This window comes from Geospiza fortis, unplaced genomic scaffold (genome assembly GCF_000277835.1).
Source record: "Geospiza fortis unplaced genomic scaffold, GeoFor_1.0 scaffold286, whole genome shotgun sequence".
NCBI classification, from domain to species: domain Eukaryota; kingdom Metazoa; phylum Chordata; class Aves; order Passeriformes; family Thraupidae; genus Geospiza; species Geospiza fortis.
Window position 1 is genome coordinate 1,027,519 of NW_005054444.1, and position 24,229 is coordinate 1,051,747.

At 49.0% G+C, this 24,229-nt stretch overlaps 1 protein-coding gene across 1 annotated transcript; it reads right to left on the minus strand.

Annotated features, from left to right (window-relative positions):
• Window positions 1-396: 396 nt before the first annotated feature.
• On the minus strand, window positions 397-22,936 carry A2ML1 (alpha-2-macroglobulin like 1). Its single transcript, XM_014309631.1, has 36 exons — window positions 22,917-22,936; window positions 21,793-21,882; window positions 20,992-21,175; window positions 19,923-20,085; window positions 19,336-19,388; window positions 17,361-17,381; window positions 16,709-16,880; window positions 16,225-16,309; window positions 14,776-14,887; window positions 14,348-14,462; window positions 13,843-13,952; window positions 13,177-13,344; window positions 12,715-12,945; window positions 12,004-12,067; window positions 11,484-11,629; window positions 11,051-11,200; window positions 10,667-10,819; window positions 9,990-10,074; window positions 9,106-9,220; window positions 8,382-8,607; window positions 8,143-8,269; window positions 7,442-7,563; window positions 6,926-6,980; window positions 6,215-6,298; window positions 5,290-5,466; window positions 5,112-5,193; window positions 4,184-4,340; window positions 3,899-3,973; window positions 3,353-3,515; window positions 2,745-2,959; window positions 2,400-2,615; window positions 2,171-2,295; window positions 1,777-1,867; window positions 999-1,067; window positions 564-666; window positions 397-437 (listed from the first exon to the last, which is right to left on the minus strand). The coding sequence occupies exons 1-36, from the start codon at window positions 22,934-22,936 to the stop codon at window positions 397-399; spliced, it is 4,365 nt and encodes a 1,454-aa protein (XP_014165106.1).
• Between the last annotated feature and the right edge of the window lie 1,293 nt (window positions 22,937-24,229).

Consider the following 24,229-nt stretch of genomic DNA (forward strand, 5'->3'; position numbering starts at 1 on the left):
CTGCTGAGCAGTTAGTTCCTGGAAGGCTCAGACTGTGTGTGGTGTCTTATTAAAAGTAGAAGACTAGAACTGTCTGATTGAATGATTATTCAGGTTTACTGTTTTTCTCCCAAGCCAGGAAAACTGCATTTAAGAGCAGCTGGGAAAAATAAATTCTCTACCTCTGCTCATGTACAAAACTCTGCCCCTCCAGGTGCAGACATGCACAGGAGACAGAGCATTAAAAAAACCTGATCCATAGACCTAGAAACAGATATTTCCTGTTTCTAGCTGGGTACATGTTCCCCACTGCTTACCGTTCCCCTTCCTGTCTTTGCTTATATTCCATGTTCCCTGCCCAAGACCCACCATTTCCTGATGCCACTGTTGGTGTCACACAGGAACTTGCTGCCTACCTCAACTACAGACAGCACTGTATTCAGCCAAGGCTCGCTCCTCTGCAAAAGGAAATGAGGAAGGTGATTACACATGGATGCACATGGAGAAGGCTGCATGTCTCTTCCCAGCCAGAGAACCAGGAACCCACCTCCCCACCCCCAAGTAGTAGGAAATCTGCAACCCACCTGGCTGGTAGTAATCATAGATTTTGATGCTGGCTGGTTTCAGGTTCTTCACCTGAATTACTTGTTCCAGTTGCAGAGTGAAAGTCTGAGATTCATCATTGAGCTAGTGGAGATGGAAGGAAATTAGCAAGGAAGGGGAGAAAGAAGTCACAGCATCTTCATCTTCCCTGATTTAAATGTTTTCCTGCACCACATTTCTCTAATCCATTAGAGATTCTGGACTTTAAAATGGAGTATTGTGTGAGGGACAGCACACAATATTGTGGTAGGAATTTTCACAATATTGTGTAGGAATATTCTAATCCAATGACAATGAAATTGGGCCAACTTCCTCTGTCCCCAATTCTACCAGTGGTCTTTTCTTACCTAGACCACCCTCAGGCTTCTCACACAGCTGACCTTTTGCTCCGACCAAATGCTTTTGTTCTCACTTACCTTCTCCAGATAAATGTAGACCACATTAGCTTTCACTTCTATTTTCTTAACAATGGTTCTGTTCTCCAGCTAGGATAGGAAACAACAACAGAATGAAATTTGTGAGCATTTTCCTTAGGGATTCCTAACCTGAGGGAGCCAGTGTATTATGGAGGGAAGGTATAGAGCTGGACTCTGTGTGGAACTGTGCATTTTTCAGTGGTTATATCTTTGCTAGTCTCTCTTGGACATCCCTTGTGTGCATCTCATGTGTGAGCCCCACTGACCCTGCCCAGGGCAGAGGAATCTCTCCCTCTGGGGACCAAAGGCTGTGTGGGTAGTACGTACGACTGATAGGTTGGTGAGCAAATGGGTGCAGGCACCAGTAGAGGTTCTTATTTCATCTCACTGAGTGTTCGACTGCTTTTAAAGACCTGCAGGAGGGCTGTGATTTAATTTATTATTTAATTGGAAAACAAAAGAATCTTTTTAGCTAGAGCTAGAGTATGTCTGAGAAATCCTGTCTTAGACTTTCTGACAAACAAATCCTGGTGTCAGCACACCCAGCAATACACTTTGTTCCTGGCCCAAGTCCAAATACTGCCAGTGGGAGAAGCTGAACCACCTCTGATCTCCCTCATGGGGGCTGTAGGAAAACAAGAAGTTTTGGTGCAATTGCAACAGCAAAGGTCCCCTGCAAATTTAGCTACTGCCTGGCCCAAAATGAACAATTCTCAACAGGAGTAAGCAGGCAGGACCCATTTACCACAGCTGTGTTTTCTTATTCCAAAGTTCTTACCAACATTCTGGACCTGGAAGTCATGATGAATCCGGATGGCAGGGAGACCTCTATGATCACCATGTTGGATGTGACTCTGCTCCCGATGTAGCTGGAGAAGAAAAAACAGACAGAGGGTCTGACTGTGAGGACAGTGCCCTCCCAGCCCCTCTTCCATCCACCACCACGCCCTGAGCCAGGCGTCCCATCTGGGACTGGGGGCATGGCAGCCACTGCTCCCTCTCACAGGAGTTAGCCAGCACCTTCCCCCTCCAAGCCTTCCACCTGTCCGATTCTCCCTCTGTCCTGTTCAGCCCAAGGGCCGGGTCTCTCCATCAGAGCCCTGAGACCTTCCTGGCTGCTGTGTCCAAGCTCACTCCATCTTGCTGGAGCGGGAAGCAGCCCTTGGAGTCACCTGGTGAAGATGCGGACGGTGAGGAGGCGCGGGTTTGCCTGGCTGCAGTTGTTCAGCTCTGTGCTGACACGCAGCGTGAAGGTCACGGGAGTCCGTGGGGAAAGCTCGTGGTACCTCAGCACTGTCTGCAGGATAAGGGCCAGGAGCAGAAAACACAGGCCAGGCATGGTCTCGTGCAGGAGAAAAGAGGCAGAGTCCTCCCCTCCGCACGCTTATCCCACCTGCTCACCTGAGCCAAGACGCAGCCGCTGCCGTGGGCCTGCAGCAGGAGCCGCCCCGGGACCTCCCCCAGCGCCGCCCGCTGCACCAGCAGCCGCCCCTGCCGGCTCACCGGGAACGCCTTGCCAAAGGCCCTCTGGGACCGCACCCTCACCACGGCCTGCCCGGCCGTGCTGAACGCCCTCGCTGCGTATTTCGCCAAGGCTTGCAAGGCTACGGCCGTGTCCTGCAGAGGGAGACACGGGCTCCTCTGAAAGCATCAGCCGTAATGGCACTGGCTTGCAACAGGAATTCTTCAAGAGGACTTGTGCTGCCAAGCTAGGCTGCAAAAGGCTCCACGGGGAGCTGCTGTTACCTGGGTGGAGGCAAAGCCCCCGTAGGCATTTTGCTGCCGGGTGAGCCACGCTGCAATGCCAGCTGCAGTTGTCATGTCACCGGCGTGCACCCGTGGCTTGGACAGGTACGCCAGGAGCACATAGGCTGTCAGCTCTACGTCCACTGACTGAGTGCCGGGCCAGAAGTCTGTGGAGGCTGGAGAGCTTGGTTTGGGGCTCCAGTGGATTTGTCCTCCTGCAGAAGGAAAAGGATTATGAAGGCTCTTTAGGGAGGGCATAATTTGGGTTTCAGAGGAAGCAAACCCCACCGTGCTTTCAGGACTCCTTCAGTACATTCCCTATACTCAAGCCAGGATTGTTTTCTTGAATTTATTCTCCAAGGCTTCACGTCATTTTAGCTGACAGACTCCTACCTCCCCCCTCAAAGGGATCTTGAATTCCTCCAGTCTGAGGAAGCTATTTCTAAATCACTCTCACAGTTTGTGAAGTATCTTACTGTATTTTCAGTCACACAATGCAGTTACTGCACAAATACAAGGAGTATCTTATATGTAAATGTATTATATATAAATACATATATCATTTTCGACTGCTGTAGCTCGGCATACATTACTCCAGCAGGCAGCACCTGATTTGATGGCCTGTTCCTCCAGTTTGTACAGCAGCTCCTGGGTTGTCTCATAGTCCCCAGCCAGGGCAAAGGCGTAGGCCAGCAAGGCTTCTGTGTAGATGTTGGTGATGTTGTGAACCATCTTGTGCAGGCAGCGGAGAGTAGTCTGCATCAGCTTGCCCTGTGTTGGGAGGAGACAACGTGCCAAACTCTGAAAGGGGTGAAATAGTGGGCTGGGGAACTCATTCCAGGGAGCCACACTATGTCTTCCCAATGTAGCTCCAGAGAAACACAATAATTTACAGACTGTCTTACAGGCAGCGCAGCCCTGATGTGCACTGGGAGCCATTCCCACCAAGCACTACTGCATCAGGCCAGTTTCACAACACTGGCTCTTTTGAGGGATTACTTCACCCATTGATCAAACATTGACTCATTCCCAGAAGTTCCCTCCCAGTTCATGGCCTGGAGAAGACCAGAATCACAAGCTGGCACACCCCCATGGTGGTGTCCAGGAGAGCAGGAGGGAGCAGAAGGGAGCAGGAGGGAGCTGAGCGTGCTCACCTGCAGGGGCAGACCCATCTCCAGCAGTGCTGCAGCGACATAGGCCCCCAGAGAGACTTCATCATCCATGCTGCTCTGTGAGGGGAACACATCTTTCACTCTTGCAGGGTGTTAGGAGGGCCCACTCCTCAGAAGGAAAAGCATTCCTCCCATGTTTTCCCTCTTTAGGGCTTGCACAGGTTGCAGAATGACTTTCTAGGATCTTTTGGGATCCCACTATCTTCTGCTGTCAAAAATCTCTCCAGGCATTCCCCAGCACTGCTACCTGCCCTGGCCCACCATTACCTTTAGGGAGGAGTGAAAAAAGTTCCCTTTGGTGGCAAAGCAGCCACTGGGGAGCTGGTTTTGCTCTAGCCAGCGCAGGGCATCCTGGATGTTCTTGTCATCTATGTAGATGTATTTTCTGGCTTGGCCAAAATTCTTGAGTACAAAAGCTGTCAACCTAGGAAGAGGATGAGTTGTGAGAAAAAGAGGCAAACAAACAAAAAAAAAAAAGGCAAAGAGAAAGTCAGAGGTCTCCTGGTGCTTGTCCCTGAACTAGTGACATAGTGGGAGTGCAAAAAAAAGAGTAATTTTCATAAACAAAGTCAATCTAAAAGTGGAAATGGTCCACAGGACTCACCCCAGTGGCTCCTCTCCCTGCCTCTGTCTCCACAGATATATTACTTGCATACTACTTAGTGCTTTACCCAGTATTTCACCCTCCGACTCCTTCTACTTTTATGTGTTCCACTTCATCTCCTCCAAATTACTGAGACAATCTGGAATTCCCTATTTTCTTCCTCCCTTCCTTTCTCCATTCATCTTAGCCAAGCACCATAGGTGTAAGTTGTGCCAAGGCAGCTCCTCTCCACTCACTGAGGAGAGGATTTTTTATAGTTCTCACCTGATTTTTTTTCAGACATGTGTACCCCTCTTGGCTACCAGGTCACCAGTAGCAGAACCTGATGTTGTCTGTGGGCCAACAGCAGGGGTATAGAGACAAAAAAAAAGACCTTTCATTCCCTGGGACCACATCTTGGCTGTTCCACTTTCCCAAAACTCTGCTGCCCTGCCTGACTGCTTTTTCTAGTGGCTCAAGTGCCTCAGACTCTCCCTGTCAGAGTTCCTTCTGTCTCCATCCCAAAGGAAATCTTGTCAGCTTCCTCAGATCCATTAGGTGCTCTAACCCAGACAGGAAAAATCAGAAGTGAGGGATGTTTGCAGTGCTTACCAAGTGTTTCCTTCTCCATCCTTCTGTCCAAAGAAGCTGTAGGAGCCATCCCTGTGCTTGTACAGAAGTTGTGTCTGATAGCCTGGGGAGATGGGAACAGTGATTAATGTGGGCAAGAGTTTCTGGTATGCTGGACACAGGGGAAGGCAGAGGGCCAAGGTGGCTCTGTTGCACTCACCGTTGCGCAGGAATCCTGCTGCCCTGTCCTTGATCTCAGGGCTCAGCTGCCTCGTCTTCTCCAGGTACTGCAGCACATAGACAACGGGGGCAAACAGCACCATGTTCTGCTCCCCACAGCCGTGGGGCAGCTGCACCAGGTGGTCCAGGTTCTGCAGTGCCAACCCCATGAGGTCACCTATCCAAGGGTACAAAAAACAAAGAAAGTGTAAATATTATTTGAGGTGCCTTTTCATCCAGGTAGGGGGTAACAGTGCTTTATCTCAGCAGGGGGAAAGCACTGGAAAAAGGAGGAAAGAGAAGTAAACAACTGAGTGCAAGATGGACAGTTGTCACTGTTTTGCCTCTTTCCAGCTTGGCATCATGACAGCTCTATGGAGTCCCTGGAGATAAGATCCCCTTATCAGCTTTTGCATTCTGAAGAGCTCCAGCTATAACAAATACTGTTTGTAAAAAGCTGTCAGCAGAGCTGCACCTGCTCAGTCTGTGTCATATAGACAAGCAAATGTAACAGCACTCAGGGAAAGGTTGAAATGCCAGGTCTTTAGCCAGGCCTGCTCTACCCAGCCATATGTCAAGCATCAATATGTGAGGAAGCCAGCAGGGGTGCTAGTCGGATGGTGTGAAGGTGTCCACACATCCTCCAGCCAGTCAGAAAAGCCTTGTGTTTTCCTCTGTTGGGGTTCTGTTGCACAGTATTCATGGCTACTTATGCCAGGCCTGGCTTCATACCAGTCTGGCCTGCAAAATAAATATATGTATTTAATGGTAGGTAGGGCCAGTCCCAGTACCCTCTCCAATAGGGAATAGAAACACAGCATCCTCTCTTCTGAGCAGTTTCATGTCAAGTGGATCCTCTGACACCAAGTTAAGCCTTGCTGTGACACAGACCAGCACTCTGTGAGCCCACAGTAGAAGTCACTTACCTGTGATGGAAATGGAAGCCCTGGCAGATGCCTTTACTACATTGTCAGGGAGGCGAAGGGACACGGGTTCTTCAGCCACATTTCCTGATAACAGCAGGATAAAAGGTGTAGCATGAAAAACCAAGCCAAAAGCCCCTAACTGGAGAGACAAGACTGCCCCAGCTAAGTGGGACACAGCCTACATCCTGCTCACACTGACTGTCCTGGTCATTGCACCGAGTGCATTGCCTGGAATCTTTTCAGATTAGGCCATACATGAGAGCTGCTGGTGGGGCCAAGGGCACACCAAGCTTCACTTCAGCTCAATTCACTGTGCTTCAGAAGGCTCACACAAACCCCAGCTGGACATCAAGGGAGGACATCCTGGCAAGATGTGCAGTGCTGCAGGGACGGGGTGGGAGGGTTGGAGAGCCTCTCACTGGTGGTGTGCCTCAAGCCCCAGGAACATCCAAGGGTTGCACTGTGGGAAGGAGACTACAGAGCAGGATTTTGCCACTTATACTCAGCAGCAAATTCATGTAGGACAGTGCATGTGGGAGTAATATTTCTTATTCATTCGTGGCTGATAGGAAGTGAAATTTCCTATGTGAAAAATAATTTCAAAGCATTCTGTCATGAGACCTCCCACAGTTTAGTTCTACTTTCAGGTGTGTTTATTTCAGGCTGCAGAAGGCATTGAGGCTGTGCACATACCTCGTCTGAGGCACATACCTCCTCTTGGGCACAGAAGGGAGCTGTAGGACTTCTCCACTAACACACCCTCTGGCTGCCAGGGCACAAGCATGCATGGGACAGGAGAAACAAAAATACACATAAAATTCCCAAATGACACCAACATTTCAGAGAAAATTCAAGTCTGAATTCAGAGGTCAGGGACTCCACCCTCCTCCTTTTTGGCAGGTCTGCCTGCTTCACTGCTCAAAGGATCAAGAGTTAGCCCGAGGGACAGGGCTCTCTGGCCAGTGAGCACATACAAAAGCTCAGGTACAGCATGAAAAGCAGGGAAAGGTACAGGGAGAACATAGACATGGGAATGCAGCTCAAGAAAGAGTACTGTAAGAACAGGCTTGACTAGGTCTTGGGAGAAATGAAGTGAACTAAGCCACAGCTTTGGTATACTATTACTGGCCAAAATTTGAGGTGATAAAACTATTTAGACCACCTCAGGCTGCCTTCCCCCTTGGGTAGGGATATCATAGACAGAAATGAGGCTGTTCTCGTACTGACCTGGACCAGCAAGTGTTTGGTCAGTGTGTGCCTCCCCCTCACAGCAGCCAGCAAGGCCTTCCTGCCCCCACACCGTGACGTGGGGTCCAGCACCTCTGTCCTCACTGAGATGTTCAGAGTCCCTAGCAAATAAATTCAGCAGAGTCCTTTTCTTATACCTGTGGCCAAATGGAGTAAACTTTCTTTAACCCATAGTGACCTGAGATGCTTTGGGTTGTTGGGCTTCATGGCCTCGGTGGTTTGGCCAGTAAAGGTGAGCCAGCCAGTGCTGACAGCTTGTTGAGACACCCTGAGCATGAGGAAACTCAGTAACATCTCACCAGCAGTGACTTCACTGCACTGCAGTATGACTTGAACAATAGAGGGTCCAGCAGCCCTCAGAACCCAGCATGCCCTTCCCATTGCATATGAAGCACGGGACCAGCAATGCAAAATTCCCCCACCCACATCCACACAGCCTCCTCCTCCCCAGCTGGCCCCACAGCCAGGAGTACTCCCACTCCCTTCAGGAGTTCCTGCCCTCTCTGGTGAGTCTGTCTAAGAGAGAAAGAAAGCAAACTTAATGGATTACATGTTTGCACCATTAAGGACAGACTTCAGGATTCAGAGGAGACCTGGCTCTGCCAACTTCTCTGGACCTCCCTCACTCTTTCACTTCAGTTTTAGGGTTCCCCACCACCAATCCCCTTTTGCTGCCATACCCAGTTGGACTGCTGTCACATTCCACAGGAAGGTCTTGGACTCCTCTGCACACAGACACTCTTTGTCCCTGCAAGTCTGACATGGCTCCACCTGGAAGTCTGAGGATTTAGTCAGGGCCACCTGGATCTGCGGGAATGACAGATGCAGGTGAGTGACTGAGCAACTCAGATGAGATGGCTTGGCACCACGAGCTCTGAAACTGTGGGGCAGAGTAGGCCTGTCCCACACAGTGACACACCTGCATGCACTGCTGCAGGTAGCTGAAGACAGTGGCTTTCATCAGGAAGGTCTCTCCACGGATGACGGAATACGGCAGCGTCACGTCCACAAAGAAGGGCTGAACTGTTCTGAGGCTCGTGGCTGGGGCAAGGCCAAACCCCCTCCCAGCCAAGCAGAACATCTTTTCTTTCCACTTTGCAGCAGCAGCAGGTGCTGTGACTGAGACATTCTTGCTGCCATTGGAGCTGAGAGGAAGAGAGAACTTGCCTGAAGAGATACATCTGCCATGGGAGAGGGAAGGAGGTGCAATGAGGAGTGCTCATAGCCCTGCTGATGGAGGTGACACAGATCCTCATGCTTGGATCAACTTCTGCTGTATTGCCAATGACTTTTGCTCCAGTGGCTCACAGCAAGGCACTTCTCAGCAATTTTTTCCCTAGAGCCATCAACCCTCTTTAAATGCCATCAGTAAAGGCTTTATGTCCTTCTTCTGAGCAAGACGCTGCCCGAGCATTCCAGCTCTGTACACTCATGGTGGTTTGGTCTGGAAGTGTACTCCTGCTCCTTAAATCTGTGTACACTTCAGTTCTGCACCTCAAAGTCTACTAGTTGGACACTCTACAAATGCAGGGAAGAGCCCCATAATTTGCATGCCGAGGTCTCTTTGCACCTCTTTTACACAAACTCAAGGCAACAGCAAAGGGTCATCCTTCTGTCCATTTGTAAAGTCAGGAATAACTTACCCAACAGAGTACATATTCCAGATCCAAGTTTCAGGGAAATTGTGGTGAGATCTTCTGTGAGTTGTAAATTGGGGTTGTTCCTCATTGATTCTTTGGTCTTCTGTAGAAGGCATCCCTGAAGGAAAGAGCAAGGAGTCCCACCAGAGTGGGAGAGGTGAATCCTGCCAACCATAGACAGTCTTGCAGTGGGGCTGGAGGCAAAGCAAGCAGTAAGAGAGACACAGGAGAGTCTGGCAGAGGAAAGCACAAGGGACTGGACTGATTTCATGGGAGAGATTAGAAATGAAGGGAAAAGAGAATGATAGCAGGAGAAGCAGCTTGCAGTGAGCTGATTGCAAGGTTTCCAAGACTTGGTTAGACAAAGCCCTTTCCTGACCTGATCCAGAGATTTTGCTTAAGAGACTGAGAACCTGCAGAGAGCCATTTTAACCAACACTTCTATAATTCTGTGAGTACTAGAACTGTTTGCTTGCTGCACAAAGCTCACATTGCGCAGCAAGCAATGGCTTAAATAGAGGTAGGCACATGAGCCAGCTTAGTACAGTTATCAAGTGCAAACAGACACAGAGGAAGAACATGAGGCTGCCTCTGTGGCTACAAATGGGGACAGAAGCTGAGTCTCAGTACAGCCTGAGGAGTGGGAATAGACACTGGGAAATGGATCCTGGGTCCCACTTGGATTTGTCTGTGAGGAAACGGAGTGTCATCCTTTAGTGTCAGGGAACATCCAGGCAGTGACATTCTTCAGAGCCCTTTTTTATGGGGACTGGGTCACGCCTACCGAGTCTGGTGGACTGTGGCAGCAGCACCCGGTACTCCTAAGAGAGACAATATCCACCACCCCAAAGATCTCATGTCCCAGGTAGGCTCAAAGTGCAGCTCACCTATGATTGGCTTCCTCTCCATCCGACGGGAGCATTGAGAGGGCTTCTTGATTACAAGGTTTGAGAAGACTTTCAGTCCCATGTTCTATTAGGAAAAGAGGGATGGCGGGGGAGGCAGAAAAGCATCTGTGAGTGGGGAAGACTAACTGCTGCTCTTCAAATTACTCTGGAAAAACAGAGACAATGCAATGCCCAGGCAGCCCAGAGCAGCACTGGCTCAAGCAGACACAGTGCTGAGGGAAGCATGAAGGAGATCTGCCCTTAAGACACCAAGAAGTCTGCCTGGGACCTGCCCAAAATAGTGGCAAAAAGCAGCTAACAACTAAGGCATGGCAACAACCCATGGTCGAATGCTTGGGATTGCTCCCTGTCTCTCTTTTCTCTAATACTGTAGACAAAGAGTACACAGCCCAGGAACTCATTCCTCATTCCCATTCAAGTAAAAAAAAATGGAGTTTGATGGTCCAGGATTTCATCACCTTGCTTTGTGCACATGTGGAGGGAAATATGGATATTCCTACTCAGCGGGGTTGCACATCTTTTGAGACAACACAGTTCAGTCGGGGCAGACAGCAGGGTCTGTCTGGAGGAGGAAAAGCCTCTCAGACTGCTTGGGGAGAAAATACCTCTGATGCTCATAATTGCACCAGCTCTGGGAAACATCATGAGGTGATTACCCGGAAGAGGTTGAAGATGTCAGGCTGAAAGGAATGTTGTGGCCTTCCTCGTAGCAGAGGCGACAAGGACTGAGGCTGCGCACAGCGATCTGAATGCTCTTCCACTTGGGCAGGGTACCCACGTTGGTAGGCAGCAGGGAACAAACCATAGACCTAGGCAAACTCACAGGCAGGGAAGGATTGGGCAAGGGGCAGATACCTCCAGATGCTTCACTCCATCCTCCCCTAGCATGCACATCAGTTCCTGTCCTTCTTCCTAGGCAGGCTCTGCTTTCTTCTTCACACACATTCATTGGCCCCCAGCTCCCCTTGCCACAGCCCCTACTTGCCTCACCCAGCTCATCCATCACTCCCAAGGTTTTGCCTGGTTGCACAGACACTCACCATTTGGCTGGTCAGCTCATGGTCTGGTCTGGTGGAGAACATGTTTTCATCGACTGCCTGGACTGCACACAGGGAGCCAGGCGCTGCCTGCAGCTGGAGCTGCACTGCTGACCCTGCCTGGGCTTCTTTACTTGGGAATCCTACCTTGACCTGGAGCAACACACCAGGAAAGGAATATGAAAAAGAAAGAGGTGTGAGGAGGATGACAGACAGATGGCACAGGCAGAAAGAGGAAGACTAGCTGGAATCTCCCCTGCTCAGCCACTGCTATCGGAAGTCACTGATGAAGCTTTCCTGGTCCCTGGGCACTGTGCTGCAGATACTCCTTCCATTTCTCCTGCCCAGTTCTCTCTTGGAAGGATCTGAGGGTCTCCTTCCCTCAAGCCTTCTGTTTGTTCATCAACATTCCCCCAGCCACAGAGGTGAGTCTCACCTGGTTTTGGAAGCACAAGGCAACATCCAAGCGGATGCTGTCAGCTGTGACCCCTCCGTTGGGGAAGATGGCATACACCACTAAGGAAGGTGACGGGGACAAGTCGGCAGTGAAGGTCAAAGGGATGGAGAACGAGCCCTTCAGCACTGAAGAAGAAAAGGCAGAATAGTTTCCTCACAGGCCCACAGACACCTCCTTCTGCCCTTCTTTTTGTGCTATATAATCTCAAAATGTCAAACCCATTCATGCTGCTGCACTGTCTGCCCTCTCCCTCTATTCTCTAACCCTATGTTTTCCATCTTCCCCTACATCCTCCCAGTCTCTCTTCCCATCATTTTTTCATTTTGTCTTTTTGCCCTCTTCCAGCTGACACAATTGCTTCCTCAGCCTCCCTCTGTCCTGTTTGCTGACTGCTCCAGACCTATAGATTGAGGGAATTTGGGAGAAACTCCAGCAATTCTCATGTCCAATCTAGAAACCAACTGGGTGCAACCATTTCCACTCCTCTGCCATGACTTACTGTTCAGTTTCCCGATCTGGATATTCCTCTGGCCCCTGACAACAATTCCAGACTTGCCAGTGACCTGCAGGAGGAGGTACATGGGATGAGCAGACTGCTGTTTGCCACCAGAGTGCATCCACACTTGCCTACATGCCTCTGCTTCTCAAAAGTGAAATAAAGCCCCCAAAATTAACTGTGGGCTCAATCCAGTCCCAGACTTGAGGAGATTTGCAGACATCACAGCTGGGAGAAGAGGCTTTAACACAGGAGTCCCTGGTCCAGTCTGTTCAGTGAGGACAATGTATGGGTAGTGGGTTCACTGCAGATTGGTGAGTGATAACTAAAATGTTTCTCCTCTAGTAGGCTGGCCTCCAGAACAGACCAAAATCCACTGAGCAGCTGTTTGATAGCCAGAGTGGAAAAGGGATACCCCACCAGTTTAAAAGGGAGAAGAAACGTCCAGCTACAGCCTTGGCAGAGGCTAAGGGGGTGATGGGTTACAAAGACAGAAACCTGCTCCTATCCATGGAGGTGACTGAAACCCCAGCACCAGGATCACAGTGTGGCCAGGCCGAGCCCTACCAGGTATAGCATTCACTCAGTCCCCTGAGAACAAGGTTTAGCTGTCATCCCTCCAGGGACAACCTAAATTATATCCTTAGCTTTCCATTGAGGTCTGGTCCTGCCAGTGCAGCCTTTCCCCCCAGGTTGCCTACTACCCTTACTCACATAATATGCAAAACTTATACGGCTTGTGTCTTCTTCCAGGTCATCCCTGCTGAGTGTGAAGGTCACCTGGACATTGTGCTTCAGCCCACAAGGCAATGTTTCCATGGGTGGGTGTATGTCCAGGAAGCTCTTGGTTGTGACATGGAAGGGCTGCAGGTGATGGTAAGCGTTCGTGTAAGGGAAGTCAGGCCTTCGAGGAGTGCGCATGAACTCCTCCAGTGTGAACCTCCCCTGGAAGGGCACAGAGACACACAGAAATGAGGAGTTCATGCTTCAGTGCTTCGTTAGGCTGTCATCAGCTTGGTTTGGGAAAGGCTGTTGGCGTGGTGCCTTCCAGCTGCTCTGTGCAGAGCTGTGTGTTGAGCCCAGGCCTGAGCTGGCAGGGGGGCTGCAGGGCAGGAGGGGGGAGCACAGGTCGAGCTCAGGGACTCTCACTGTCCCATATGCAGAGGTGGTGTTTACCTCCAGAGAGACTGATGAGCTGTTCCAGGCAGTAGTGTCGAGGTTGAACGATGCTATTCCACTATCATCTGTGATGTACGTTTTGATAAACCGACGCCTCATGAACCTTATCACAAGATAAACTTTCCTGTTCTTCATACCAGTTCCATAGTGATCCTGGACCTTAATCTGGTGACAACAGGGTGAGGCAGGAAAGCCAAAGTCAGATATTTCTTCCAAAGTCATACCCAAAACCTTCCTATCTCTGACAAGCATAGACCTTCCCGTGTAGGTCGTCTACAGACTTCAGTCTGGCCCCAACAAGACAGAATTGTACAACTCCCTCATCTCTGATGTGAAGCTGAGCATGGTTCAAATCTGTCTGCTCCAAAAGGTGTGTGTGGCTAGAACAGGAGGAGTTTCTCTCCTAGCCTACAGCTGAGACATCCTTGCATCCCCGCATCCCTGCTGAGACACCACTCATTGCTCTCAGCAGACACTGGAGGTGCAAACACAAGAGGGAACCTGAAATGCAGCAGGTGTGGCTACACTGTCAAGCAATGAGACACAGTGCAAGGTAAAATACTCTGTCTGAGGAGCAGGAAATGCTTTGGGTCAGCTAGATTTACCACATGCCATATTCCTTGGCAAATGAGAGGGAGCAAAAAAGCAAGGGAAGAAAATCACCTTCCCCCTGTACGGTACTCCAGGGATGTAGTATTCATTGGGTGTCTCAAATACTGCCCTTGCAGCTGTCCTGGAGATGAGGATTTGGCTGGAGGTGTTGATCTGCACCCCTGTTGGAATGCAGAGTGCAAGGGAAGCAGGATCAGTACTAGAGGTGACTACTGCACTGTAGTTTAATCTCACTTTGTTATTCCCAACCCCTCTTAGCAGTGTCTGTAACTTCCTCCCCAAAACCAGCATTCTTCAAGGTTTGGAGGCTGCTCCTGTGGCAGCTCCTTCTTTAGTTAAGCTGTCTGCAAGCCTCTTTGTATCCTCATGGACCCACACCACTCATTGAGCTCCCAGCCACTCCTCATCCTCCTGCTGCTGGCAGAGTAGCTCTCCACGTCCCATGGTGATCCCAGCAGCAGGGAAGAGGAGAGGGGGATGTGTGCCCTCTCTAATCCTCAAACCCCCAGAATGGTTCCTCTTGCCCCTGTACTTTCCCTGCTGAGCCCCTGGGTACCTGTGCCCATCTCCAGGAGAGAGGCTTCTGCATAAAGTTTGTTGTCTTCCTCACTGGGAGTCAGATTGAAGATTGATGTGCTGACAGAAGGGGTGAAACACCCATTGCTTGCTGTCTGCAATAGGGAGTGACAGGTATTATTTGGGGCTGGGGAGAAGGGAAGGGGCCAGAAGTACAAGGGATTAGTCATTCTGTCATAACTATCGACTGCAACAAATAATAACGCAGAACTCATGAAACACTGGAACACGTTCCCCAGGGAGGTGGTGGATGCTTCATGCCCGGAAACATTCAAGGTCAGACTGGAGCAGTTCAGTTCATTCAAGGTCAGACTGCTCTGAGCAGTCCATTCTGTTCACTCAGCCCTTGGCACTGCATCCTCTGTGGTGCTTCTTTAGTGCCCATATACCCTCCAGGGTTTTACTCACAGCACCGCTGTATTCCCTGCAGGTGTCCTTGCTGGCATTCTGGGGCCACCTCCTCGCTTTCTGGCACAGAGCCACGTGCACGGTCCCTCGCACTGCCTTCCCAAAACTGTACCTGCAGGGAGAAGGCCAGAGGAGCTTCTGGGCAGAGGCACTGCCTGCTCTGTCCAGCACATCGCTCCACACAGGTGCCTTTGGTGACGAAGGTCTTACTGCAGCTGGCAAGCAGGCAGGCACAAATTAAAATAAAGCACTTTGAGTATTTGGGAGTGCAATAGTGTGGTCTGGCATCCAACACATGCAGGAGCAAAGGAATAGATGAGGAAACAGACAGGAGCAGACCCACAGCCTCTGGAGATCTCCCACTTCTGGACACTTGCTGTCCTGGAATTGCAGACAGACACAGAGAGTGGACCTGATTTATCCACTCAGTGAAGATATTAGTTAGGGGGGGAAAGCAGCAGAAATGGGTGTCCCTGCAGACAGATAATTGCAGTAATAGAGCCACAGAGTCACCTCAGACTTGCCTCACTATGGGCTTATCTCATGATCAGGGCTCTTGTTTCCATCATCAGACCTGCCCTGCTGATTTAGACATTTAGGTATTTCCTCTGCCTGCTTTGCTGCCTTTTCTGGCTTTGACTTCTCTCTGATTTGCCCTTTGGAGCAATGCTCCCAACAGTATCAGTAAAAACATGACATCTGTGACCCATCCTGGTGATGTAGAGTGGTGTGCACTATTTACTACTACAGCCTCATATGACCTGATTGTAACTGTCCCAATTAATGAGAAATTATGTCAGACCAATCAGGGGCAAAAGAGACATCAAAAGTCTCCGGACAATGCAGCCCCAAATACAAATGAGCTCACCAGATTTTGAGTGCTTTTGAGCTCATTGTCCTCCCTTCTTTTTGTTTATACTTTGTGTCAGAGGTTCTGCCCTCCTTCCCACCCTCATCTGCTCCCTTTTTGCTGATAACCACATAACTAGAGAAATTTATCTACTGCTTCTAAGGTAGTAAGTTCAGTAGCATGTAAGTGAGAAGGCAAGGCATAAACTCCTAAAGAAATGCCAGCTCCTGCTCCTTTACCTCCACATGTCTGTCCCATATCTGGTAAGTGCTTTTCCCACATAAGATCTTTCAATGCTGGACAGACACATCTTCCAGAGGAGGATATCTGTGGCCTAGGGCAAGTCTCCCTATAGCTGGATGTTCTCTCTCATGTGTGACTCAGGTACCTCTTCCCTAAGGAAGAACCCATTAGCTTAACTCTTGAACTATTTGGGATTCTTCTAAAGGAATGGCTCAATTTGGAGCCATTTGAAGGGTCAAAGGAATTTGACCCTTCTTGAGCCACCTCTCTTTGATGGACTGAAAAGACAGGACACATATGGAAGGAGAGACACAGTTTTGATGGAATTTTTCATTTCCCCTGAACATTCTCCTTACCTGCCACACACTTGAAGTGGGAAGGTTTTATCTGAAGCATAAATCTGAGCTGGTCCCTTGAAGAAAACATCGAACTTTTGTAACACTGGAACAAAAACCTCAGAGTTACTCCATCAAGGGCAGAAGACTACCTGGGCACAGGATCACAAAAGGAAAGAGTATGTTCCCATGAAGGAACATGTTAATGAGGTAAAAGCAAGCATTAATTAAAAACAGGGAAACCAAAGAAAGAATCCTTTTTTTTTTCCCCAACAGTCTTGCAGAGGTCTTTAGTGTATTCTCAGTCTGCCAGAAGGTACCTTCTCCAGAAATCTCCAGCACAATCTCCCTTGTGTTCATTTCTATATTGCCCATAAATTTGTGTTCAGTCATAGCTCTCAGGCAGTAAATCCTATTTTACAACATTTGGTTTACATTGTTAAACAGACAGGCAAGCAACAAACAAGCATCAAACTTCTTCCATCCCTTTCCTCATTCTCCTTACCACGTTCCTCCACTTTAAAGGTGCTGGACTGGACTGAGCTGGACTTAAAGGACTGGGCACTGATGGTGTAAGTCCCCAGGGAGAGTTCATCAGCTAACTGGAAAGAGAGATCTGCAATGCCCTGTTTTGGTCTCACGTCCAGCCACTGGCCAATGCGGTTTTTGTTCGGGTCCTGCAGTGCAAGGGAAGGAAAAAGAGGCAGTCATCAGCAATGCTGGCTGTTCTCTTCCCAAAGCCCACTGGATTCAAAGGCATGTCAGACATTTCAGAGGTTTTCACAGGCTCCTGCTGGTTTTAGCCAGATGGTGATGCTGGAGCACCAACAGAGGTGAACCCGAACCACCCAGGTTTACTTTGCTCTGCACAGCCATGGAAAAAGAAGGTATGGAAGGTTCTGACATTTAGACCCTCCAGCCTCCAGTAAAGATGGACTATAAAAATTAGCTAAAGCTGGGCCTGAATTCCTGAATGTAGAAATGGATGAAGTCAAACCATTTGTATCATCGAGTCTTGTTAACAAGAAGCATTTGGACAGAGAATGTGCATGCATAGAGATTAAGAAAAGTAATTTGAACCAGTAAGACAGCATCCTAGGTACTATCCATACTGAAATACCTTTCCTCATAACACCTGAGGAGTCTGCAACACCCACCTGGATTTCCACCATGGAGTACTGCAAAGCAAACAGACAGCACTGTCAAAAACTGGCATGACACAGCAACCTGCATATAAATTTCTTTTACCCACCCAGTCCCTGTACTACGGCAAACATTATGGTACAAGAAGCTTGATCCTACTGAAAGCAGAACAGCTGCTTTGAAATAGTAAGGAAGAGTAAAAATCTCTGCTATTCTTCAGATTTGCTTTTTGATGCCTGAATATTTAAGATGCATTTTGGTAGGTATTTGACAATGATGAAAGCTAGAATTTGCTCTAATAAAATGGGGAAGAGTAGAAAGACTCTCAAATACCATCATCCCAAGTTCACAAATGTTAAATGGCTTCAGTTTTGTAACATATATCCCAATAATTGGCAAAACTGCGTCACCTGTAGGAAGAATACTCAGAAAATCTTCCTTTAAAATCCCTGGCATAGGAGGTAAAGCTGGAAGTCATGAATTAATGCTGACTGCAGCTGACAGTAACAGGGAGGGACAAGAGAGGACACCCTTCAGCCCTTCTAGGCCCACTAATTCTCTGTATGTCCTTATATCACTGCATCTTTCATCCAGGAGGCAGTATTGGTGAAGAGTTTGGGATCACAACACATAAAGAGGCAGGAGCAGGGCTCGGGAGAGTAACCAGACTATAAACATGCAATTGAAATGTAATTCATATTATTCATCATTCTAAGCTTTCATACAAGTTATCAGAGGCACCTCTGTTTTCACTGAAATAAAAAAAAAAAAGTGCAGCTTAAGCTGCTGGTGAACACCACCCATATTAACTTCAACTCATCTATTTTACAAACTAGATATTATAGCTTCAGTGCTGCAGTGCACTCAAGCCTTTATAATAGCTTTGGCTAAACCCAATCTCTTTGAATTTTCATCACAGCATAATTAACAGTTACAATGTTGATTTGTTTGTACTCACACATAGACATCAAGCATTTACAGTCAAATATGTACATGAACCAGTTGTAGGCATGGAAGCAAATGTATTGTTTATACTTCATTATCTTTTTAATATAAGATAGATGCCTTCCCTTTGGGGAGAAGAAAGGAGTGTTTGATCCTAGGAACTTACCAATAACCCAAGAAAGAAGAATTTAAGTCAGTAATAAAGAAGCTGGAAGGATCTCTCCCTTTATTTTAGCCTGGAAGGATTTGGTCCAACTCTCCTAATGTGTGCCCTTCAGTATTTTAATTGTCATGGCATGAATTCCTGTTGGCTCTCCCTAAATACCTTGAGGACTGAGGAGTGAAACAGCTATAGCTGCTGGCTGCAGATATAATTGCTTACTGAAGAATGGCACTAGCCTTGCAGTTTCCTGGCCACCACATATGTAAGTCTCTGGCAACTTCTCACTCCCTTGACACGGGGACAACGAGCTGCTGCCAGCAGCAAGTCAGTATAATTTGGTTATACTGTTTTCTCTCTTTTTTTTAATGATCACTTCCTGTGAATCCTTCCCCCTGTTAAATTAATTTTTCTTAAAATGTTGCAGTTTGCTTCAGGCTCTCCTGCCACCCTCAGGTGCTGCACACTGCCCAAATCACTGAGCTTCCCAGAGCTGTGGGAGGGGATTTTTGAGTCTGGTGATGTCTGTGCACAACTTTGTCTGATAATTATGCCCACGGTCAGCAACCCACAGACTGGTCCCCAGAAGCCCTGCCTGCTTTTTTGGCAAGGGCAGGTGCACTCAGGTACCTCAGCTAGCTGGGAATGCTGGCACACTCCCCAAACACCATCCAACCCTCCCATCAACCAGCAGCCATCCTATAACAGCAACAGCAGAGCCATCAGCCAACAGGAATTGCTGTTCAAATTTGGTTTACTCAAGGGGTGGCATTGACCACCCTGGGTGCTGGGACTGTCCCAGCCTCTCTGGCATAGGGTTGGTAGAGGAAGCAGAACCACCTGAAGCCTGGAGACTTCCTTGCCTCCACTTAGACAGGCTTTACCTTGCTGTTAACAGGAACAAAATCTTCAGTCAGTGTCACAATCCTGAATTTCACTGGAGGGAGAAAATGGAGTAAAGCACATTACAGACAGAGTGCACGTGGGAATGGACTTGCCCCGCTCTTGTCTCACCCCAGAACCACAGCTCCACACCCAGCCCTACTGGCAGCCCCATGCCTGCCCTGCAGCCCCTCTCACCCTTTGCTCAGCCCCACTCACCTCTGCTTGCCCCAAGCACGTGGCAGCAGCACAGCTGCTTCACAGTTTAGGGGTTTTCCCATGGGCTACAGCCAGAGTCACCCTTACATTTCCTTGTCTGCAGTGTAGGCACACCAGTCCCACCTGGTCCTGGCCAAGAAGACCATGTTCAGGTCTGCTCCCCTTTCCAAGCCAGCTCTGCTCCCAGAGCATGTCAGGCCTCCCCTCCCAGGCCCCTCCCGCTGCCAAAACATGGGATCCCTCACTGCAGCTCTGTCCCCATGGAGGCCACATAGCACAAAGTGCTCAGCGCTCCACTGACAGGAAATTGGGAACAAAGCCTGGCAGATCAAGGCAGGGCCATTGTCAGGGTGCTCTGTGCTTTGCTCACCTGTCTGTCCTGGATTATAGATGGGCTTATCCATATGAATGAAGGTGCCTGTTCCAGCCCTGCGGATCAGGACTTTTTTCTCTTCACTTGCACTGAAGTAGTGGCCATTGGAGATGTGCAGGTGCACAGTGGCCACCTCCTGGCTGCCTGCAGGTCGGGGCACCTGGCACACAAAACAGGAGAGCCACAAGGTTAGCAGGCATCAGAGCAGTGCCCTTTTCACTTCAGCTGCACTGCAAGGCCAGGCTCTTTGCCATCTTACTCTGGAGGCCAGCATAGGGTGTCCCCTCAGTGGCCAAAGGGAAGCACAGGGAACAAGGCGTAGCAGCTGGGATGGATCTTGGACAAGAGAAAAAGGAGTCTATTCTGACACAGAAATTTTGTTTACTCCCTCATGGGACCACTGTTAGAATCTGCATGGAGCAAGATGGAGAAGATTTAACTCAAGGGAAGAAAAGGTCTATGGTGATGAGAATTCTGTTTTCTAGAGTGTGAGGGGCAGAAAGACTGAAATCCCATCTTATCATCAGTGTAAACTAAGAAAATAAGGACCATGAGTTTGGCAAATAAGAAAGATTTATGCTGAGCCTTTGTGTACACCCTCCCATGTCTTTCCTAGTCCTCCAGTACACTTTCAAGCCCAGAAAGAAAAGCTTGGAAAGAAGCAGACATGAGGGAAGCTGTCTGAGATGAGAGGTCAGACTCTTTCTGCATCACAGATTCACAAACAACACACTGACATTGCATCCTCCTCAGGGGAGAGAATGACCTGCACGACTACCATTTGGGTGCTTCTAAGCTATCCACCCTCCTCAGACCTTTTCTCCCTGGCCAGGCAGCCGTTCCTCAGTGTGCCACCAGGATATCCCATAGGAAAAGTGCCATGCAGACAGACAAAGGCAAGGAGCAAAGCCACCGGGCTGCCACTAAACCCTCCCCGTGATTTTGCATTCACTCATTTCCATGCCCCCTTATCGTCTATCTTCCTCATTCTCTCTTTCTTTGGTGAGAGGCAAATGAGGAAGCCGTGAGCTGCCAGCGAGGGGTCCCTGCCAAGAATGCCTCTGACCTGGAATCTGGTGCACTCGAAGATCCAGTCGTTCCGGACGACCTTGCGGTAGAGGCTGAGGTTGCCAGATGGGTGTGCAAGGGTTAAGGCCACACGAATGGGCTTTTCAACCCCACGAAGGTCCAAGCATGCTCTCTGGGATGAGGGGTAGGGCAGGGCAGCTGGTATGATGATCAGGTACCTCCTGCAGTGGGGAAACAAGATATCATCATATTCCGGGAGCCCTCTTGCCCTCTCTTGGCACTACAAGGCTGCCCTGAGGAAACAGCAGAGCTTGCCATCTCTCTGAGGCTAGGAAGTGCTGCTCTGCTGGGGAGACTGGGACAGATTGCCAGAGTGAGAACCTTGCACGGGGGGATGGAAGGAATAGAGTTCATTTCAGATAAATACAAGACAAATACTTTCAGGTGACAGAACAGAATTTGCCCTTCTTGCTTTGACGTGGCTCCTCAACTACCCTGACAGCAGATTGGTTCCTGCTTACCTTATCCATCCCCTGCCTTGCAGCCCTTTTCATTTGCCCTTCACTTTAATCTACACCTTTCCCTTCATCCCACCTCATACTGCACTCCCTCACTCTTGTTCCCACCACCAGTGCTCACCTAGTTCTTGTACTGCAGAGATATCCGTGGGAGATGTTCCCACCTTCAGGCGGGCTCTGCATTCACAACAAGGCTCTGCACCCCACCCCATGTCCAGCCCTTCCAGGAGCTGACTCACAGGGTCACACACTCTCTCCCTGCTATCTTGGCCCCTCCCTCAGCATTCTTATCAATCACTAGATTTTTAAATGGCACTTACGGTTGTGCCACTATCCCCAGGGTGTAGAGCAGGCAGCTCAGGAGGAAGGAAGTCCACATTTTCACAGGAGAAACCCAGAGGGGTGGATTCCTTGGGAGGGATGGTCAGGAGAGAAAGCAGGGTGCCTCTCCTCTCCTTCCAAAGTCTCCAGGACACCTGCTGTTGTTGCAGTTTCTCCCAGGAAGCAGACACAAAGCCCCAAGGTTTCCTTCCCTCCACCTCTTTCCTGGATTTATAGTGCTGCAGGCACAGGGTTGTACCATCCAGGATGTTCCCCAGCCAATCCAAGTCCTTTTGGACTCTGGCCTCACTGCTCTCCTACTCCCCTGTGGATGAAGCAGCGTCATTCAGACAAATGTGCCTTTTATTTTGCCAACCACCAGTCTGTTTCCTGCTCACTGCACTGCCCCTGCTCCCTGGGCCAGTTGCAGCCCAAGTCCCATTGTTTGGTCTCCAGCTGGATTGTCCCATGACCCCTTGGCATGTGCACCCAGCTGGAGCTCACTGTGAGCCCTTGTGGTCATACTGTCCCCAGGCTTTCTGAGTCTGTAGCACCCAAGGCAGGTCTCAGTCCTGAAATGGAGATCAGGCTTTGTACAAATTCAGTATATTTGCATAGCTCACTGCTCCCTCACAGAGGAGGAGAGCACAGGGAGCAAGCAGAGCTGGACTCCTCACCTTGCCTCTGCCCTACAGACATTTCAGTTTGAAGAGAAAATTGAACAGCTGCAGCTCACCCCAGCTGTATCACATTGCTCTGTGCTACAGTTCAAGGCCAACCTACTCATACCCTCACCAGCAGAGGAAATGAGGATTAAATATTGGTCAGGCAGGTGAAAATCTGCATGGCTGAAGTCCTACAGGGTCTTGCCTAGCTACCAAAAGGCTGTGCTCGAGCCCTGGGTGATGGGAACACACACTATCTGGTTTGGGACCTTCTTTCCACATGCTGATTTTATATATGTTAGTCCACTGATTGTACTGAACTTTTCCCTGAGTACCTTACCATAATTGAAAAGAGAATTTGGTTCTTGAAATTATTCATTCTCAAAATAAGGAGTTTTTCAATTTTAGTGTCAAAGTAATTTCATATCAAAATGTACCACTAACTTATTATTCAGTACCAAACTGAGTTCTTAAACATGTAGGGCCTAGTAATATTTTCCTTTGCTTTAGTACAGACTGACCATGACAAGGAAACAGTTTTGGGGCTTTCTTTTACCCACTCATGCACACACAGGTAATGGACAGATACAACTCCTCTCTCTCCCTTCCCTCTCCGTGGGCTTTGTTCAGGTCAGAGCTGCTGGTGCCAGAAGTTGGGAAAAATGCATAAATGCACCTGGACAAACAAGCAAACAGGAACCGGAGCAAGAATGTGAATCATTCTGACACTAAGCTGCCCTTCATTTCTTTCCATGGGTCTCAAAAAGTACAGGCAGTGCCTGTTGAACAATCCCAGCTGACATTTGTTTGTTCACAGCAGATCCACAGCAGTTCCAGGGGACAGCCAGATCCCACATAGCAGCACAGGGGCTCACAATGGCAAAGGGTGTCCTGACTCCTACTGACTCCGGCAGCTGTTTTGTGAGAGCAGACATGTAAACACCTCTGAGGTTCTGGGCTTGGCACTGACTGGAAAGCTACACCTGAGCCCCCAGTCCATTCTAACTCCCAGTGAAACAGAATTAAATAAATGTAGGAACCACAAAAACAAAGTGGCAGGCTTCGTGCGTGTGATTCATCCAGCTCCGTCCTATCTCCATCTCCTACTGCCAGCACAGTGACCAGCTGCTGGTGGGCAGGAGGCACTGGGGAAGGGACCCCCTCTTAGCAGGGCTCTGCACCCCCCAGGACTTGGTGACAGGGCACACAGTACCTGGGCGCTGCTCTGTGCTGAGATTTTTCCCCACCCACAGATCCACTCATCAGCTGGCCCAGAGACTGGCAAGAGGCACATCCAGAGTGGATTTGTGTCCCTGGAAGCCAGCAGTTCCCAGTGCTCAAGCAGTGAGGTGATCACAAGCTAAATGGAAGGATGCACACCACCAAGCCCCAGCCTGAATCACCACAAGCCCTCCATTTTGTGAAGGATAAAAAAAAATTACTGGAATATTTGACATCTGCTGCTCTAAGCAGAGAAGGGGACGTTTAAGCCAGAGAGATAAATAAAAAATAGATGTGTTTTGTAGAAAGTGTTTTTTCCCCTAAATTCTCTTGGAAGACAGCCACCTCCTTCCAAATGCTCTCTAGTAGCCACACATCACAGGTATTACTGTTTAAATCTCATAAAGAACATTTTAAAGGACACAGAAGAGTTGTTAAGAAAGTGGAATAGAAATTACAATGGATATTGAGTCAAAAGTGACACTATGTATCATTTTTACCCAGAGTTCGTGTACACATAGGCACAGGAGCAGCCAGGGGTTGTGTGTGT